Source organism: Haliaeetus leucocephalus, unplaced genomic scaffold (assembly GCF_000737465.1).
Source record: "Haliaeetus leucocephalus isolate CR32 unplaced genomic scaffold, Haliaeetus_leucocephalus-4.0 Scaffold866, whole genome shotgun sequence".
NCBI lineage: Eukaryota > Metazoa > Chordata > Aves > Accipitriformes > Accipitridae > Haliaeetus > Haliaeetus leucocephalus.
Window position 1 is genome coordinate 2,220,518 of NW_010973302.1, and position 21,498 is coordinate 2,242,015.

At 45.6% G+C, this 21,498-nt stretch overlaps 1 protein-coding gene across 1 annotated transcript in view; it reads right to left on the reverse strand.

Moving 5' to 3' along the window:
- Positions 1–17,414, reverse strand: part of MYO5B (myosin VB) — a 122,954-nt gene extending 105,540 nt beyond the window's left edge. The window contains exons 1-5 of the mRNA XM_010583079.1: positions 17,397–17,414; positions 16,789–16,857; positions 12,264–12,374; positions 8,497–8,668; positions 6,097–6,241 (exon numbers count right to left, since the gene is read on the reverse strand). Coding sequence (XP_010581381.1) covers positions 6,097–6,241; positions 8,497–8,668; positions 12,264–12,374; positions 16,789–16,857; positions 17,397–17,414 — 515 coding nt within the window. The remainder of the gene's footprint in view (positions 1–6,096; positions 6,242–8,496; positions 8,669–12,263; positions 12,375–16,788; positions 16,858–17,396) is intronic.
- Between the last annotated feature and the right edge of the window lie 4,084 nt (positions 17,415–21,498).

The window sequence follows — 21,498 nt, forward strand, 5'->3', positions numbered from 1 at the left end:
TTCTGCTCTTTTCCAGCCCCAGCATCACACCCCACAGCAAGAGAGAGAGCAGTCGTGGCCATGTACAGCCCCACCGGCACCTGTATCCCTGCAAGACAGAGATCACTTGTGTTGCCTATTAGTGTAGGCAAGCAGTGATTTTTTACACTCGGACATATGCTTTTGAGAGTGCAATGCAAGACCTGGGTGCATTAGCTTCAAACAAAAATGGAAAGCCACTACTAAATAGAGTTACCCATCTACAGTCCAGGTGTTCGAGCATCTAGTGCCAGAAACACCATGCCGGCAGTGGGGCTGAAAAGGGAACACATGCTATTTCCATATAACTTATAAATTCAGAATCACACCGTAGATGCTGACCCTGGTTTGAATTGCAGACACTGGGGGTTATCCGGTACCCACTGAGCTGCAGGCAAGACCGGCGGCCCAGATACACAGAAGCTGAACTCATCCACCAAATCACTCTTGCATTTCTTATTTTATTTCTTCTGCAAGAACTATCAACAACACTGCGAGGAGATCCTCACACCGGGAAGGAGGAAATGCCAGTCTAATCAACAGGTTACCAGAACACTTGCCTTCCCATCAACATTGCAAGGGTCAGTTAAGGTTTGCAGAGCTCCTTCATGCTCCTGGCAGAACGTTAAAATGTTCTGCATTTCCAATTTAGCAGTTATACATGGATCAGATCAAGATATTTTTGTCTGGCTACATGGAACAGCTTTGCAGACATCATACATCTGTGAAAGCATCAGCCTGATGGATGCACAAGTGAATAAAGAGCATGGCACTTCACCCAGTCCATGCACTTCCTAGTAGACTTTTGCAAGTCCTTTATTACTGGAGATGTTTTTCACTGTACGGTTTGAACATTGCACTTATTTTGTGTTTATTAGCTGACATGGACTGCTGCTATGTCATGCTAATTAAAAGGCCCACACACATGATATAATGTTGCTATCGTTGCAAGATCCAGATGTACTAACTGGAAAACACACAGAATATAGAGCAAGGAGTTTACGATGCTTTTGCGATTTGATTTACAATTTGAGCAAAGACCACGTCACTCCCTGCTCCCCGTTTTTGAAAGTTGCTGGACAACCTTTGGAGGGCCCATTCTCCTGCCCCATTGCCCACAGCAATGCTATTCATACCACATACCTCTATCACCTAGGGCTGTTCAATATTCCATTTTATTAAGTATGATGCATGATTCTTTTTTTTTTTTAAAAAAAAGCCATTAAGAAACGTTACTTGGACTAGCAAGTCCTGTCCTGTGCCCAGAGTGAACCCAACCCATACAAAAGGAAGAAGAGACAGGGGCCAAAGACAGAAAAACCACACAAATATATTCGTTACTGTAGCACACTGCAGTGATTTTCCTAATAGACTCAATTCAGCATCTGGAGACCACACAGTGACTGCACCGTCAAGCTGAGCTGGTCAAGGATAGCTGGGGAGAAGAAAAATGGGGCTGGAGACACAAAGGGAAATAGCTAACTATCTAACTAATATCTAACTACAGCTCCCAAAGGCTGGGAATGGGAAGCTGGTGTTGCACTGTCACTGTGCAAAATTCGGCCACCTCCACGGAGCTGGAAACAACTGATGGTGCATATTCATCAAGAGGAACATGGGTTAGGGTGAGAAGTGAGAAACAATCCCTGCTCCTGTGTGGAAAGCTGCTGGTTGGGCTGACTTCAGCAGATATAAAGTTTCAAGGGGAATTTTTGCTAGACTCCAGGCTTCTGCCCAGAGCAATGACACACAAGGAAATTAGAGCTACCGCTGGGATTTGGGCACACAAGGGATCTTTTGTTCCTCTATAAGAAAAGCAAGAAGCAATCAGCCAGGGCACCGGCGGCTGTGCTGGCTCTCCAGGCGATCCTGGATGTTCCCCCAAAGCTTTCAGTCCGCTTTCAGGAGCGCAAATGCCTTCTGCAACACCCAAAGGTGTAAAAGGCACCAACACCCCACACACCTCGCCAGGTACTATCAGGAGGACGGACACCAAGACCAGAGGAGGACATGGTTGCATTGCCCTGCAGATAATGTGTGTCCCAAAGCACAAATTGCTTCGAACCCCACAGCCTCAGCAATCACTAAACAATCCATCCTTCCACCAACCCCAACACTTGACTCCACCGCTGCCAGTAGCAGCACTTGGAGCGAATTAACTCCATGCTGTGTGTTTTGCCTAAAACAATATTGTTTCAATGAACCAAGTGTGCTTAGTCTCGCACTGGGTATGCAGGGAGTTTCTAAAGAGCTGGTCACTGTAAAAATTAGAGGCTGTCACATACGAATTTTAATCACTTGCCTTTTTTTAAGCTGTTTTACATGCAAGTGCTGCAAAGAACTGTCTGCAAAGCATCCTCTTTGGGAAAAGCTTTCATTTAAAGGGGAGTTTTAATGCACGCCCAAATCATAGTAGATATTCAGATGCTTTGTGAACTATTTTGTCCCCAAAAAAAGGCATCGGATATTGTTATTCACCTTCTGCAGCCCCTTGTCCAGCCCACCCACAACTTTTTTTCCTTTTAAATTGGCATTTCCTGATGACAGGACAACACCGGACACAGGATCCAGCAGAGCTTTACAGCCACCTGTGAAGATGCCTCCAGTCCCATCTCATGGACTCTATTGGCTTGAGGCAAGTGAGAAAGCACAGGACAACATCACTAACACTTGTACACCAGCAAATGTCTTAAGTTCTGCCTGGAACCCTGTCTCTACATGGCAACGGTATACTAGAAGCCCAGAGAATTAAAAATCTAGTTGCCTCCAACTTTTCTCATTTAACAGAGAAATCTTACATTTTGTGCCCTTTTTCCTTGCTATCTACTCAATCCCATTCAGTCACCTCCACTTCCAGTCTTCCCAGTGTGCTCTGGGCCACTAATAAAGTTAAAATATACATATACATATTTATTACATGCATATATTATGCATTTTATATTAAATATATTGTATATGTGTGTAAATTTATTATATTTTTTATATTTTTTTTAATATCTATATATGACCTTGCCTTCTGCACTGGAGAAGAGCTATTCAAGGTGACTTCATGTTTCCTGATTATGTCCTTACTCTCTTTGTCCTATAAAAACATGACGCACCTTGCAGCCTTCCTCATCCAGGTCTTCATGAAAAGGATAAAAAGTTTGCCCTCAGAGGACCGCTGCAACTTGAAACCCCGCAGCAAGGGAAAAGCTAGCACCATCAGCTCACTCACACTCTTGCTCAAAGTTTGCACTATTTGCCTGTAGCCCCAAAAAAGTCTCAAGCCCCATGTCAGCAATGCTTTTTTTTGAAGGGTTTATTACCCCAGTGCAGTGTCCAATCTCAAGGAAGCAGTTTACTGAGAGTCAGCTAGTAAAGTTCTGCTCTGCCACACAAATGGCACGAATATTATCCCATGGACACATATAAAAGCAGGAAAATGAAACCACTCATCACGAAACTTGGGCGATGAAGCTCCACCGAACATGGACAAACTCACACAGCAACGACTGCTCAGTGGCTCCAGCAAGTTATGTACTCAGCACCTTTTTGCTCAGTGATGTTGCAGATAACATCAGCTGTTTCCAAGCAGTCTTCCACAGAGAAAGCTTGTTTTACCCATTTCATTTTCTTAGTTACATTGAGGACACTCTTGTTGAGAGAAAACCAGAGAAATTCAAACAGAATGCACATCTGCATTATTATTCTCACTTTTCTATGATGTGATTTGCACTTAATTTGGTTTCAGAATGAATAATTCCATTGTTTTAAAAAATATATAAGCCTATATATACATATACATACACAAGCACACACTTACATAGATAAATAAAGAAACCCAGAAGGCTAGCCAGAGAGTGGTTTCCTGTTCTCAGTCACATTGCAGATTTGACCTTCTGAGATTGCAGGTTTGAGTTTTATTCCTGGTCTATAGGATGCACCAGACATAATGCAATCTTTTAAAAGCTAAGACACTGCAAGAAGAGTGGTGGTTTTCCACACCGGTTTAGGTTTAACACGCTCACAGACCTCCATCCTGATGGCTGAGCTACCCAAGTACCCATGTCCCACCACACTCATGTGCACCCCCATTGCCTAAAGCAGAGCTGCAGATACAAGGTATCTCACAGAGTCAGTAATTCAGTTTAAAAAAAAAAAAAAAAGCCAAAAAGAAGTTTTGTCTAACGCACTACCATCCATCACACATAAGACACCATCCACACACCCTGCTTAAGGAGCTTCACCACTCTCCCTGCAGCACTGCGGAGGGAAAAGCCCAGATCAAACTGCGGAGAACACAATGTCCACCCAGAAGCTTTCAGATTTAAAATATGGTGTGCTACATTTTAAGGCACATTTCAAATAACCAGGCGGATTCCTATAATCCATGTTACAATCTCCTCTCAGCCCCATTTGAATCCCTCTTTTGTACCAAAGCCTGCAATTACCATAATACCAGCCCAAGACAGAAAGTACCAGAGCAGCGCTGAACAGTGAGCATCTCGTTTAAGAGCTTTGAAGGTGGCTATTTCCATGTCCCCCAGCAAACCGAGCACTCCCTACCATCCACAGCCAGCAGTTATAAATTAGATGGGTAGCTGTCAAAAGGAGATTTACCCTGATAAGGGGGAAAGCACAGAGTCGAGCATCCCTGGCTAGAGCTGTCAGTTAGCCCACTGCCTGCAAAAAATATGCAAGGATGTGGGAAAGCACCAAGTCCTCCCAGCACAGACTTCAGGAGAAAAGCAAGTCATTGCCTTATATTTTAGATGTGTGCCCAGGAAAATCCATGGTCCTGTCCACATTGGTCAGCAAAACCCTGACATCTTCTAAAAAGAACGGTGCAGCTTGCTGCTCAGGCCTGGATTCACGTACAAGGACACAGTCCTAAGCCTTCCTCTTTCTCAAGGCAGCTCCCCAAATTTCTAAATTCTTCTCAAAGGGGTTTTGCCCAAAGCACAAGCACTTGCAGGAGGTCTGAATTGCAGGCTGGAGTCAGTTTGGGTACAATCCATCTGATCTCCATCCATGGCAGTGCTCCTCCAGATGCATTTCTGGACTGAAATCTGTCTCATCTTCGATTAGAAACACATCCTCACTCACTACTTAAAGCCAAGACACAGCAGAAAACAGACTGCAACCCTTGGTAAATGGTTCAGTGCTTACTCTTGCTATTAAAAGCCAGGGCTGTATAAAAATCACAGCTAATCCACAAGCAAATCTAAACACACTGTGCAAGCCCAGACAACTATAATAAAATGATCCCCAGTACAACAACTTTCGGCTTCCTCTCAAGATCTCTTTTAGGTCATGGCTTATCTGGTAAGAACAAAATCCTGCGTCTTCAGCAACACAACACACACAGAAATAAAGTAAAACTCATACCACGTTCATCTGGCAAAGACACTGCTTTGAAGGACCCATAAATACCTCCAAATATCTGCCGGTCACCTCCTAACTCAAAATCACAGCGTCTCCATAAAGACGACTAACATCAGCTTCTGAGTTTAGCCTGATTATCTCACCAAATTATCTGAAGTGTGGTTTCCTCCGAGCTATTAAACATGACATTTGCAGAGTGGTTTGAATTTCTTCCAGGAAACTCATCCAAGCAGCAACAGGAGAAGGATCTCCATCTGAACCACAGTTGCACCAAACCCGTGAGTTCCTGAGGACCACAGAGATCCCCATCAGCCCAGTCTGCCCAGCAGTCTTGGCAGCCAATAACAGGGTCAAGTCAGTGAGCAGAATTAATTAGAAATACCTGACCTCAAAGAGATTTCAGTATGAAGAAGTTCTGCACCGTGCAAGGGAGGCTGCTGCAGGAACCAAGTCTTGCATCTCACAGAAGAGGGCAGAGCTACAGCACCCACTGGTGAAGATGACCACCATGATGGGGAGATTTCATACCAACATGGGGATATAAAAGCATGACAGAAGACCCCATATTCTCAGCAGAGAGGAAAATCTGGAATTTTCACACTCTCTTCCACAACTTCACTTCCAGTTGTGTATTTGCAATATTTAATTGCATATTTGCCTGCTTTTGATATGACAGTTAGATCCGACCCCATTGACTGAGCACCCACTCACCTGGCCATTTGCTTATAGGCTTCCTCTGCCACCGCAAAGATGTGAGGATCCATATCCCCCATGTTTTGGCCACTGTACGCATAGATGACATCTTGTTCGTAGATTGGCAGCTGCTCATATGGATTGATGGCAACAAGTACAATACCTTAGAACAGATAAATAGACAGATACGTTACACACCAAGCACAGAGTTAATACTTCAGGCTTTTCAGGGCTTGCATTAGTTGTTTTGATCAATTTTTTTAAACATGATGCTTGGAGGGAAAAAAAAGGATGAGAAGGGAATGGAGAAGGACTCCTAATTCTTATCTCAGCATCTCCTTCAAAGCGCTATGCTTTGATAGCAAGGCAATAAGCTCCCATACAGCTACAGGCACACTAAACTGGTGAGAAAAGTAAATATATAATCTTCACTGTGTGAAGCCAGAATTTGCAGGAGGAGTGAGAAGAGCTAAACAGTTCCTGAGCCATCACTTCAGAAAAACAACTCCTATGCAACCAAAGCTCTGCTAGACCCAAACAAGTATCCCGGATTTTTCCCTGGCTTAAATTCTAAGTTAAAGCTCATAACAAAGAAGGTACTCAAATCAGAATGAAATGCATAAATCACAGGCAAGGAATGCCAGAGTCTGCATTAAAGCTTTAATATCTCTTTCCTCTCCAACTCTAGGAATGCCGTGCCTGCCCACAGGAGGCAGTGAGCCCAGGAATTAACAAGAGGCAAAGCCACGTGTGGTGCTACCTGTGTGCTCGAGGGAGCTGGTCTGCCCCCTGCAAAACTGAAGCACTGACAAATTCCACCTCCAAAGTACCTTCAGGTTTTGCAGGTTTAAATTGTTATTGTAAGGAGCTCCACAGAGCACGTGGATGGTGGGAGTGGGTGCTGTGCTCCCAGCCCAGCCGATTCAGGGCTCGGGCACACTCAAATTACAGCAAAGCACAGGAACTCTCAGCCTGCAGCAAACGCCAGCGTACATGACTTGACCCGCAACGAAAGGCAAAGGCCAGCTAAGTCACGTTACCTGCCTCTGTGGGATATTAACCCAACAGCTTCACCTCACCATGCCCTGCTCCTATCTGTTTGCTTCTTGGTTCTGTTAGGGTCACGCATCTTTTTACCTTAGTTGCCAAAAACATGCCCACAGCCACGATGCAAACCAAGCTGAAGGGCTGTAGTTGCCTCAGCACTGGCTGCCAAATAAGTACTTTTCTCCCCTTCTCAAATACTTTATAACCAAAGCACAAGGTACGTTGCACCCATGCATTGTTTTGTAGCTAAACCTACACCTGCTAAGCCTAAACCCATGTATCTTCACTAGCACGATGCTGTGCTCAAGATTATCATAAACCTTCATGAGACACTGCACTAATGAAACCTCACTGATTTTGGATGAGAGCAGGCTTGCAGCTGACTGGGAGCACACATGCAGCTGCAAAAGGCTGCAAGTTATGCCAGTAGTCTCACATTACACATCATTAAAATATTTAAAGAAAAAGTCACCACTATTACCAGCTGCTAAGGCCACATATTTCAAGGGTGTTACTCTAAAGAAGAGTCTCCTCCTGCCAACCATTTCCTCAGCAAAAGTTGCAACGCTTAATCGTAGCTGTACATATCAGCCTTAACCCTGCCACACAAACAGTCCCCTGCATTTCGCCAAAATCTTGTGACTCATCACTTGGAGAATCGCTAGTCTGCATCACTGCTAGCAAGGTCATCTTGAGTGCCAGCAAGATGGTTCAACATTCAATATTCTCCAGCACAACTGAATAAAAATGGCTGAATTGCCTTCTTCCTTTGTTTTTAGGTTGTAGTTTGTTGTCATCCATTCACAGGTAACTGCTGTCTTGAATGGTTTTGGCAGGCCACAATTCCTGGGAATGACAAACCCAAGTTCACACCTGCCATCCTTCTGCTTTGAATTTACGAGTTCGATGACCCCCAAAGTCATCAAGAAAAGGCAGGAAACAGTGCTGCAAGGCTTTTCTTGCGGTCTTTCAACAGGAAAACCCGCTATGGACATTTCTCAGTTGGATCGCATCTTTCTGGCACGCTGCTGTTCCCCAGTGGTTTGCTAGCTCCTACTTTTTTCCGCATAGACTGCCAAGCACAAACAAAGTTGGCCTCAAACTCATCTGACAAGACATTTCCACCAAGAGTTACATACATAGACCATGAGCTCAGGAAGTTCACAGTGCACCAACCCTCAAAAACCACCTCTGGTTTTGCAACCTAAAGCTTGTTGGCACACACTTGCGTCTCCCACCCGCTCCAAATTCACAAGCCCTGGACCTTCCCCTCATGCCACAGCCTCTGGCTTGTGGTCTCAGGGTGTTTCTGTGTGAACATGCTCTAACCCACCGCTCTCCAGGAGCTGAACATGTGGCCTGGACACTCACCACAGTATGTGTAGATGTGGTTGGACTCGAGGAACCTGACTTTGAGGTTGTGGAGGACCGCGGGCTCGTGCAGGTAGCTCAGGGCTGTCAGGTCATTCTCTCCCACCAGGATATCTGGATTGCGCAGGAAAGGCAGCTCATTTCCTTGGAGATCAACAGGATATTCGTAGAGCTGAAGAGACGCGCACAAGGAACACGAGAACACAGAAAACAACAGCTCCTTTAATGTCTTATAACTTATCCAAGCATATCTCCATCCTGATACTATAAAATACTTACGCATCCTGCTCTGAACGAAAGCCCCTTTATGTTAAATGCTACAGGAACCTGGATGACACACTACCAGGTGACAGGTCACCCCTTTGGTAAATGGCTTTGAGCTGGTCAACAGCTGGTCCTGAGGAACACTGGTGGTCCACAAGCACCAACCTGAGCATACCCAAGTTGTTTTCAGGCCAGCCTTGGTGGCAAATAGCCTTTAGCCAGCTCCAAGCAGTAACAGGTACCATATAGAAAACCACAGCTTCATCTGATCTAAGCATCTTCATGCTCTTTGAAGAGCAGCCTCATTTCAAACTAGACTATATTCTTCCCATCCGTCATTTCTCAACTCATTTTTAATTCAAGTTACTTTTATACTCAAAACTTACACCCCTTCAGGCAGAGAAGGCCATGGAGAAGTACAGAGCCCCTGCTGCTTCAATATCTGAAGAGCCAGGTTATGCCGTTGAAGCATATGGCTGCCCATATGCTAACTATTTTTGACTCATCCCCAAATGAGCAGCAGGGCCACCAACTAAAGAAAAAGTGTAATTTTTTTCCTTTGCAGTGGAGGAAAAAAAGTTGCCTGTGATGTTGCTTCCCACAGGGCATCTCAGGAAGGGGTCCACAATGCTCAGCTCCCAGCAGAAGCAAGGAATCCCAGTTTGCAAACAAAAGGGCATCACTACCATTGCATTGGCACTGGATCGCTGCCTGTGCAAACAGCACAAGAAAAGCTGACCCAAGTGCACAAGGACAGGCTTACACAGCACATCTGACAACCTCAGGCTTGTTTTGTACTCTAATTCCACATTGCCAATGCCAATTTTCAAGAGTTTGAACTCAGTCTCACATCTTAATGGCAAACACACCAGGGATCCCTTGTGATATTTAAAAATCAGCTCTTCATTCAGAGGGAGTACTCTTGCATACAGAGTACAGCCAGAAACTACAAAATCCATGAAAAATCACTTAAAGCACAAGGACAAAAGAGAAGCACTAAACAGTTGGGTAATGCATGTTGGCTGTCAGGAACAAAAGGCTTTCAACAGCTTCGAAACCCCCAAAGATACGAATGCTCAGTATCTCCGTCTGACGCACATGTGCGCTGTTCCCCTTCACTAAAGCTTTTCAGCCCAATGCGACTTGGGTCCAGGCAGGGTTTCATACAGAAGAGCATGAAAGAGGGGTCTCTGGGAGCACCCACACTAAGGAGCAGCCTCTTGCACAACCCCAAAATGAGATGTTCCTGTGTTTCACCATGACAGGGACACGCTTGTTAAGATACCATCTACAACACCTAGTAATCCTTTAATCTCCTTGTACTTTAATGTTGCTGACCCTAAACTCAGCTGTACAAAAAGGCTAGACCTTGCAGGACTTATTAGCCCCTTTGGTTTCCAGGGAAATATCCAGATTAAAGAGGGAGAAAAAAAAAGTCTCCCCACCCCCCACACTCCCCCAAGTACTAAAACTGCTGAAGATCTCAACCAGAATAGGACGGAGGTTGCAGCACTCAGCAATACATACAAATGTATTTTGGCAGCCTGAGCACAACAAGCGTGAGGAAGGTGCTACTGTGGATGAGGTGGGCACCCACCTGCACCCAGGCACCCATCTCTGCTGGGCACCCAATAGCACCGCTCACAAAACCTGCCCCAGAACTGAAGCCTGTAGTGCTTTTCACACCCATCACCAGTTTCTGGCAAAGGCTTGAGCATTGCTGCTTGGTTTCTCCAAGGTTTCTACCTTCTCGCCTCAGGAGCAAAAGAGAAAGCACGTAAAAAACCTGCAACGAGGGTAATCCTTGTGGTATCCGATGCCCCTGGGAGGCAGGGACAAATTGCTGCATGGAATGACTGGAATGGTGGAAACGCGCCCGACATGAGCATCATGCTCGCACCATGAGCACAAAGCATCATGTCATTAGAGAAAAAGATATGTTCAAAGGACGATTGGTATGACTTGGAATAGAGACTAATAGACACAGGATGGTAAGTCCAGAAGGTCCAACTACAGGGCTATGGGGCAGGGAGCCCACCAAGCAGCAAAGGACAGAGTGACTCATGGTCCTACACAAACATGCCTGGTGCTTCCAAGGGACAGTGAGGTGGCATCTCCTCACCCAGATTTATCACCATGGAGGGGAAAAAAGCATCTCAGCTCGAAGAGGAGCATCATCCATCCTTTATCCTCCTCAGAAAGCTGCCCTGTGCTGGAAAAGCAAATTGGGGAGGACAACAAACGCAGCCGGGGCTGACCCAGGAAAAGCCAACAGCACCAGGCACTGGGTGCAGATTTGAACGCAAATGACTTTGTTTGCAAACCTGGCACATTCACATACTGCAAACGGCCCGTGCTTGCAGTGCTCTGAAAGAAGAATTGTTTTGATGAACAGCCTAATCAAGCGTGTCTCATTCCTGTTCTCCATCTTCCCATTAAGTAATATGGTGAAAATATTCCCTGCAGTATAGAAATGGTTGGCTGGCAGGGGACGTGAATTACTCACCCTCCTCAGAGCATTTTCAATTTGGAGAAAGTGGCCTCTATTAATTCTTCTAAGCAACAGAGCAGATCACCCTCTAGACAATCAAGGAAACCCTACCTGCTCAGTGAAGAAAGCTAGTTTAGGTGGAATTCTTCATGAAAAATGTATCTATTCTTCCTGCTACACCAGGCACCACACATGGGAAACACACCTCGGGGCGGGTACGTAGCATGGCTGCTCCCTTCCCATAAACCACCCAAATTTTGCAGCTGATGTAAATGCCACTGTTAACTTCATCTGCAATCCCCCACTGTTACCCAATGTCCCACCCCATGAGCTTTTTGTGCAGGACAGAAAGCAGCTGCTCTTCCCCAGCCTCTGTCCTGCTTTGGGAATGATTTATCACTGCCTGCACACATGCCGTGAGCCTGGACTGTTCGTGCATTTGAAAGCAGCACTTGCTAAAAAACATCTACATTTAAAGGAGTTTCTCATTTTTGTCTTTTAGAGCTTTTTTTGTTTTTTTAAAAACACAGAGGAAAAAAGGGATTTACGTAAGATTACACTTAAAGAGAAAAACTAAGGCACGGAGAAAGCTGTTGCACAGCAGTCACTTCTGCACTCTGTGTGATTTTTCCATCGGTACCCAAGATTGAGTAGATGCCACCAGCCGCGCTCTTTCCAATTTGTTCAGCAGCAAAAAACCATAAACTGATATTTCTAACATACTGCTGCTATAAAAAAAAAAAAAAAAAAAAACCAACCTCATTCTGATATCACAGACTATTACAACTTTGCCAGAGAATGAAAAGAGATGAGAGGGGTCAAGGGCTTTTCTCTCAACCTACTTTAACACAAGTATTTGGGGAGTGAGCAGGCAGGGAAAAACTGGAAGTGCTAAGGCCATAAAACACATTTTAAAATACTTCCTTAAAAAGTACGAAATGGCTCAGTCTTCTTCACACATTAATTCAAAACTTTAAATTACTGAAAAGAATAACGACATTCAAAAGCTTACAGTTTCATCTTCAAGTTTCAGATGGAGGCTTTTATCTCCCTCTTTGTAATCCTTGATAATTTCTGCTGATCTCCAAACTTCATCAGGGTCAGGAATCCAAACCCTAGTATACTGGAGAGTGGAAAAGAAAAAAAAAAAAGGAAAGAAAAAACTTAAACACACAGAAACCTCAGGAAATTAAATCATAAATAAATTAATTCACCATGGATACAATCTCACACTCATTGTAAAGTCAGTGCAGCTAAACCATTTATTTCAGTCCTGTGTCATCCGTGTCCCCCCCCAAAAATATTCTAATTTTAGATTTTGGGGTAAATTATAGACTAGAACTCTGATTTTCAATCAGACTTTCAATCAGGCTTCTCCTGGATAAGGTGTACACCGACTTGTTATCAATCTAACCAAGTGGAGTACAGACTCAAGGTAAATGTGAAATTTAATTTTCCTGGGGAAAAAAAACCCAGCCTTCTAGAAGCTTTTATGAAATAACGGAATTCCGCCCCCCCCAGCAGACTGTACACCAAAGCATACTTCTTTTGCACAAAACAACGATAGATTGCTCCCCACAGAGCAAGCCTTAACCCAAACCCACTGCCATGGTGCTAAGATGGCAACAGAAGACACCAAAGCCAACTTCTTCACTTAGAAGCAAACCTGCAAACAGGCTTCAAGGTTCCAGAAAAACATTTAGATGCAACATTTAACCTTTGTAGCATCTCCAAAGTTCAGGCCACCCTTAAACCTTTGAGAGAAAATCCCCAAAATGGACCTGCACAGCCCAGGCAACGTCCATAAAGGGACAAAATCCAAGAGCAAGTAGCACTGCTCACGCATAATGAGATTATGGCGTTACTCAGAGCCACAACACCTCTTGCTAATGAGATTTAATTTGCTTTTATGATGCAGAGATAAATACTCTGCCCAGGCTGCGTAAAAGCATCCCCTGTGCCAAACAAGTAACTGTTGCTGTGCTGAGACCTCCAGTACTTGCTCTCAGGAGTTGGGACAAACGCATTGCCAGTAACACTGCAACCTCCATACACAGGTTTCCCTCACCCTCTACGTTTTGCCAGAGAAGGTACCAGTTTCCCTGCTCATGGGGCTTCCAGGGCAAGGTCCTGAGAATGAAGAATCCAAAATTGCTCCATCTCTGCAGGGAGTCACCTTGAGTCAAGCTTTTGTTGCTGGACATGGACCCATAAAGCTAGCCTGATGCTGGACTCTGCCAGCCAACAGAGTCAACAGGAACCCTTCAACGATCACTTATTTATTGGCATTTTTGGGGTCATGTCTCCCTTAACTCTTCCTGTTGATTGAAATAAGAGCTATATAAAACTTATTCTTACACAAACACAAGGGGCTGGGGGGAAATCCCAGCAAACCGAAGCAACACCAGCACTGTAGCACCAAAGACGTTTTTAGCCCTCATCTTAAAACCAAATCTCCAGCACACAATAGCCAAATAATGCTCATAGTGACCCAAGAGTTAAAGCAGCAGCAGCAGCCATCTAACAGCCTGCTCTGCAGCTCAAGAGCCATAGATTTTTGTATGTATCGCCTGTAATTATTTTTAGAGCTGCTCAATAGCTACAGCAGTGGGAGCCTTTAGATGTTAATGGAGCTACACAAATGTACTGCCAGAAAAGCAGTTTTTATCAGGGAGCGGAAAATAAATAAATAAATAAATAAACTTCTCTCAGCACACCACCTCTAGCACCTCACAAGCCTTCAATGCTTTCCCTGCCATGAGGAAGGGGCCGGTTCGGGACCCCCAGCCCAATCTCCCCTGTCCCCTCCAGCAAGCAGCATTGCAAGAGATGAAACATCCCTGCAGCATGGCCAGGAACCCCATCTTTGGCTGGACCATGAAAGAAGGAGTAGGTGCAGCTGGCGAGATGGCGATGCATCACTCAGCCTTCCTCATCCCCACACCTCGCCCCAGTTTCTCCAGGCTCCAACACTACGGGAAGAGCTTTACAGACCATTGCTGCGGCTCTTGCCACCCCCACAAAGCGCCTTGCCTGCCTTTTTATCCCCACTGCCACAGTTTCATCCAGTGCCAGCTCTCTCCTGGCAGAGGAGAGATCAAACATGCTCTAGAAATGCCCGAAATAGCCGGGGATCAGGATGTACCTGGCTCAAGGCAGCCTCAAAAACAAGATGTTGCTGGTCTTGGCTGGAGTCCTGCAAACTCTCCACCTGCACATGGGGCTGGGCTGAGCCATGGACCTGCCTGGACAGATGGATGCAGAGAGGGGCACGTTGACCCCAAAGAAACCCAAAAACCACAGTGGTGCTTGTGCACGCTTTGGTGGATGAAATTTGAGTCCACCTCCAGTAGCAGTAAGAGGTCACAGCAGCCCCTCTCAGCAATTCATCGTCAACCATGGCCAGAAGCCACCCAACACCTGAGCGAGATGTGAGGCTCTGCACCACTGAAGCGCTGCTGGAGGGCAGCAGCTCTCAGCATCCACCGCCCAGGGATGGACTTAGAACCTGGTGGTGAAAGACTTCCCATCAGCCACCCAAAAAACTACAGATTTTTAATTAAAAAAACCCTGATTTTCCAAGACTCTGTGTATACACACACATGCAAAGGACCATGCAATACAGAAGGCAAGAAGACATAGGTGTCTGCAAGGTCTCAGAAGCCCTGGGGGTAACTCATTCCCCAGCTGGGAGATCCCAAATGTGATTGCTGCTCCAGCACAAGCACTCCCCGCACCAAGTGCTTCCCGTCCTGCTAAATAGCTGCGGGCTGTTAGAATAGGCTGCTATGAATGTATTTCCCCAAGCATCTATAATGCTGTCTTCTCATGCGTGCATGTACACACACATCCAAAAAGGGACCACCATTTTTTTTTCTTGTGTATTTTCACCATCCTCCCCTCCTTCCCGTGGTCCAGCAGAGACAAACACCCTCCAGGCAGGGCAGGCTGCTACATAAACCCACATCCAAATCTTCCTTTTCATCCATAAATCCCAAATATGTCAAACCATACAGCGCTGAAATAAAAGCACTTTGTCATTCTTAGATCTTTACAAGGCGAGCTTTAATTAAAACCTGACGAGGCTTGGAGGCAGCCCATGGTGGGGGCACGTTGGAGCACCACGCTCATGTTGCCTGCCTTCCCTGCCTCCAACTTCTGCAACCGGCTTCCTCCAAAGCAGGTTCATATGCCACACGTTTGCCAATTAAATTCATATAGATGAGAGCCACTAGGTCACCAAAACCATGCCCCCAAGCAGGTACCCACCCGGGCAGAAAGACAGCATCTCTGTGAACCTCTACATCCATAATCTCACCTCTAGCATTCCACTTTATATGACATGTCCTGACTTTGTTAGCTTTAACAACCTCTTGATCTTCTGGAGGAGCTTGTTATAAAGGGAAAGGGCAGGTGGGTCCCTCTCAAAGCAGAGGATTAGCCTGACATCAGGGTCAGGAGACACAACCCTGGGCAGATCACTTAACCTCCCAACATTCCAGTGTCTCCATCCAGGAGGACAGAAAGAAAAGCATTTCTTTAATCCTCAAGGACACCTTTGAATGATGTGTTAGCATTAATCGGAAATAGCTCCGCACGCTCAGCCTCTCAAGAAAAACAACTAAAAAAATCTGTTTTGTTTTTTAAACCAGACTCTCAATAAAACCAAAGTGATTCAATGCTCTCGAAGCTTCTTGCATTATTCCACCCAGCTTAAGCAGAAGCTTAATAAATTCAATCCCCACCTTCTGATTTGATTTAGATTTTAGCAGGCTGCTGCTACAGATGCAGATTAAAACCAACATTAAATTAGAAGAGGCAGGTTTTGTTTTGCTGTTTGAAAGCCCTCGATGCCAGCCAAAGGCTCTCCCAGCGAACTCCGGGTGATGTATTCAGTGGATGCTCCAGCACAGCGAGAAGCGATGCTGGTCTGCACAGGAGTTACACCGACAGCGTGGACAGAGTACAATCTTTCATTAATTTAAGAGTATAATTTTTCCATTAAATTAAGAAAAAAAAATGCTTAAAAATTAGCTATATTAGTTTAGTCTGGGCTGTTTGGTGGTTGCAACAGTCTTCATGGCAAGCTGGAAGTAAGCAAATCCATCTTTATTATTACTGGTTTTTAATCCCCCAAGCTATTTCAGAAATGGCAATACTCACAGCTGACCCCGGGAAGTTTTCATTGCTCCTGGGTCAAGAGCACTTCTCCAGGGGCATCCTTCCAATGGGACTGCAGCCAGAGGGAAGGCACGGCAGAAAACCCACAATACCCCCAATACAATAGCATGAACCACCTAACAACTAGGAATTCAGTAATGAAGATTAAGATATAGTATCAAATATCCAAGGTTCTTCCACACAGCTTAAGAAAAACTTACAAAAAGACTTTAGCAGAAACCACAGACAGTGACATGCACCTTTGAAAAATCAAAGGTGAACACACAAACGTCAACTAAGAACAAGGTGGAGGTTGGGACAAATATCTGTATATTTTTCTTCATAAAGCAAGCACACTTCTACTTTTCCCCCTTTACAGGGGGCTTATTGCCAACCTCATTCATATTGTTCAAAGAAATAACATGGTCCAGTATTACTGGATGTTCCTGAAGAGGACAAAAACACATATGAATGAAAAAACAGCACGAGCTTCAGTCCTGGCTTCCCCAAGAATATTTACATTTATAGATACAGCATGTGAATGGTTAAGCAGCTTACTTTGAAACAGTCCAATAACTACCCTTCGGCTCTCACAAGCCATCTATTAGTAAAATTAAAGCTTTCCCAAACTTTGCTTTTCCCAAGTAAAAAGAGCAAAATAAAAACTCTACCTTAAATTAAAAGAGGTCATACCAGACAGCACAATTCAGGGTTTGGATGTCATTTTTTCCGTAATTTCTTTTCCCTATTTTTTTTTTAAACCACTACTACAGATAACTCCACAGAGATAATATAAAGAGACTCTTGCAGCAAAAAACCAGAGGACTCTCCTTGCAGCCACTGTGCATGGATGCTAACAGCATCCCCTTCCAGATCTGCACTAAAGCAAACAAACTTCTCTTCATTAATTTGCCCTGGGTACACAGTCGTGGGCTGAACTGGGGTCACTGCTGTATTTTTGTGAATCCACTGGCATTATGCCTACCACAGCAGGATCCCACATACCCCGTGATTAACAGGTGGCTATCTGTGGAGTTATTTAGCCATCATAAATGTGCCTGTGCAAACCACCGTGCTTGTTGGTGCTGGGAAGAGCCGCTCAATGGGTGCTGTCAGCAGGAGGGCATGGCTCCAGGGCTCTCCTGGGTGCCTTGCAGCCTTAAATTCCGTTCTGCCCCACTTGGCAGTGACTCAGGAGAAAAGTCTGCTTTGCCCGTGACGCAGCAAGGCACAGGCGAGGTGCTTCGGCAGCAGGGCAAAAACCTCTCTGTTAAGGGACTTGTGGATCATTAACTTTTGTATTATTATTTACAATATTGAACATCAGGGCAGATGGCAAACCATAATCCTCCCTTTCCCATCCTCCGAACGAGATTTTCATCCCAGGAGCGATTTCTCCCCTACCCGACAGACAAGCAAAGCCCATATTTAGGTCAGAGCTCCTCAAGCTGTGTCATGACTCCAGGACCTACTAACCCCTGCATCTCACCCCAGGCTGGCTTCTCCATTTGCTGCCGGGTACCACTGGCTGACAAACCCTCACAAGGGTCAGAAGGGGATGGCAGAGGATTTCACTGCTTGGTACAGAGCAGGCAGGGATGCTCCAGTGTTACACACCTCTCCACTGCCCAATTTCTGCAGTGCTGGTACCCCATGTCGGGACACCGTGCAAAAGCCCAGCATCCCCAGACTGGCCAGAGAGTATCCAACTGTAGCAAGGACCTCTAATAGGAAAAGACCCACTTCTTTCTCACTGTAAAAACCCAAAAAGACTGAAAGAAGAGGTCATGGCTGGAAAAAAGAAAAAAAAAAAAAAAAAAAAAAAAAAAAAAAAAAATCAACATTTCAACACACAGCAAGGGACACACACGCAACCCCAATATCATGCTCAAGGGGTAGGGCAAAAAAAAAAAGTGTTTTACTTGTTAAAAAACACAAAAACATCATTTTGAGCTACAGAACACAAACATTAACTTGCTGAGAGCATTAAATGCAAAGGGAAAGACAGTGGCACGCTGCAGAAGCATCTCTAATTCCTCAACATGAGAGCAAGCAATTTGTGTGTTTCCCAGGGCTGATAAAAATGCACAAACCCTAACAGCTGAGCCAAGGCAGATGAGCATAATCTACACCATGCCTCACATTCCCCATCCTCCTCATGCTATCAGCACGGAGACGGACCCAGGGAAAGCACACAAATGCACACCCAGACCATGCACCATCAAGGCAGAGCTCCTAAATTTTGGGGAGCATCTCTTTTCATCCCAGAGCATTGCAGAGGTTGCTGGATTTGAGCTAGCAAAGCACGTGCTTTGCTGATGCCTCCTGGGTACGGGGCTATTTTCGTCCCCCCACCGAAGAGCTGTCATGCTGATGGATGGCTCCACGTCTCCCACCAGCACTAAATCTGCTCTGTTTCTCTTTGCTGAATTTTATTGCCCTGCCCAAATTAACTCAGATGATGATTTGCATAAAGTGTCACAGCAGCTGAGCAGTACTCAGTTGCTCGGACAAGCAGCGTCTGCAGCATTTATCCACTGGCTCATTAGCAGCATTTCTAATGAAGGGGCATTTAAAAGGCTTCAGTTCATGATTGCACTGGCTTCATATCACCAGCAGCAGAGGTAAAACCAGCACCGAGCAGAGCAGGGCTGCAGGCGAGCCCCGACACCAGGATAGAAATACTGGGGGTACGCTTGAGGGCTTTAATTAAACATGATTTCCAGGACTAATCAATAGTCTCACATGTAACTAACAGCCAACTCGCGTCTTCCAATCCTCTCCCCTACCATTTCGTCCATGGCATCTCAGCGGTGCTTGTTACTGCAGGCTTAATTAAGACTGACGGGTTCAGCGCCAAGGTCTCAGGCGCACAGGCAGCCTTACTCTCACTGCAGCAATGGGCTGAAATGCAAAATCCCTCTTGCAGTAAGTCACTAGATTCTGCAAAACCAGGTAGAGCCCCAGGTGCTTTGAGACAGCGCTAACAAACAATTCAGTCTTAATTTTGGGGGAAAAGCAGTCCCTCCTGGGCTGGGGAGCAATCCCCTTGTAGGCTGCAAGACCAGGATTTGCTCTGGGCAGTGCAACAACTTTTTTAGTTTGTTCCTCTACTCTTTAAGAAACAACAAAACCAAACCTCCCTGCCAGGGTCAACAAGACTTCACCCGCAGAGGATGTGCATTACTGTCTGCATCATCACTGATGAACCATCTCACAGCAGCCTGAGATGTTACAGGAGGAGAGTTGTGCCTGTTTAAATTGGAGCTGGCAGCACTTGGGGTCTCGCTGCCCATCTCCTTCTGCAGCGGTGCCTTTCCAGCCTCGCATCAGGTTGAGCACAGGAGCCCTTCGCCTTTGGTTGCTCTGATGCAGCACTAGCAAAGGGTGAGAGCTGGCGGAGGGACAGACAGGCTGCTGCCTGCTGCAAGGATGCAGCCCGGAGCCTGATGAAATCACGGCGTACAAGGCAGGGCTGCCCCTCTGGATGTCTACGCCTGGTTTTAAAGCACGTGCTCCACTGGAGGGTTTGCTACAAAACCTGGCAAAGCCCCTCCAAAACTTAATATTCACCAGCATTAGAGAGCTGCACCAAGAGACACCAGCCACGGGCCTGCTGGGTGGGAGACCTTTCCCCAGGTCCTGTCCTCCACTGAGCACCAGGAGTAGGGGATCACCATCCCAATGAGCCACAGCAAGCACCAAATTTTTCTTCTATCACACCTGGCTCGCTGAGGTCTACAAGATGCTCACCATTTGCTCTGCAAGAAGTCTACCGTCACCATCCAGTGACCACAATGCCAGAAAGAGGGATGCTCTGCAAATCCCCTAAATCACTGCAGAGTCCCTGGGGAGGCACAGAAAACCTGGTGCTAAAGCCAACAGAGATAATCATGCACTTGACTTGCAGCTCCTCCTGGAAGAGCTGCAGGCATCAGGGCAGCACAGTTTGGAGCAGGAGGTTCAACAACCCCTTCCCAAGCATCTCCCCTGGGTCCAGCACCCACGAGATGCTCACAGCCACATTCCAGCACCACCCACCCGACACAGCTCCTCTGGTCTTCATTACCTCTCTACCAAGTCATTGATTAAAAAATTGCCATGTTGCACAGGATCAAGGAAAAAAAAAAAAAATCTTTGATCCGGTGTCTAAGGGGAATCAGGATGAGACCCATGGTCCTAACTCAGCCACACAGCCAGCTTTTTTTATTCCAGTAACAGTTACTGGGGTTTTACAGACTTGTTTTTTTACCTTTTTAACTCAAAACCCCATGCAGGGGTTGAGTGTCTCCGTAGCATGACTTTTACCAAACAGCCTGTCATACTGCGAAAGTTAAATCCTTCCAGGCTACTTTCTGCAAATCCCTGTTGATTGGCATTAATTACCCTTCTCTCACCTAATTCTCAATTAATCAAAACTTCGAGCAGCACTGTGGTGTAATCTCGTCTTTGCCAGTCCCGTTTTCCATCTGAGTTCCATGTAAGCACCTTGATGAACAGGCTGGATTCAAAAGATGCTCAGTATACACCATATACATTTGATTATTAATAAAGCAGTTAAAAATGGCCTTTCACCCCAGGTTTTCCTCTACCTATAATGTAGCCTCGTGATGCTTTAGAGAAACTCCTAAGCATGTTCCTTCCCCAGCACAGTGACCACCCTTCATTAAATGATTTTATATTAAAATGATCCTAGGAGGAGCTGGGCGCAGCAGCACAGGGCAGCCCAGGCCACGGAAAGCAGCCAGGGGACACCAGGAATTTCAGCCAGAAAAGTTAAAAATGGCAGCCGCTTCTAGGCTGTAATTGCAGTAACACACATGGCATTCACAGTGTCACAAGCACCTTCTGAAATTCAGGGTATACACCACTTCACCCCTCGCCTGCCACTCCAGCGCTCAGCCATCCTCCCTGCCAGGCACTGTTATACCCAGACAGCACCACCAAAATCTACCTTTAATTGCAGAGCAACTTCTCCACCAGACTGGATTTTCAACCTTATTATAAAGAACTAATTGGATTAATCAACCTGTATAGTTATCCCTCACCTCTCCAGAACTCACACATTAAAAACCCTCTTGGAGGAT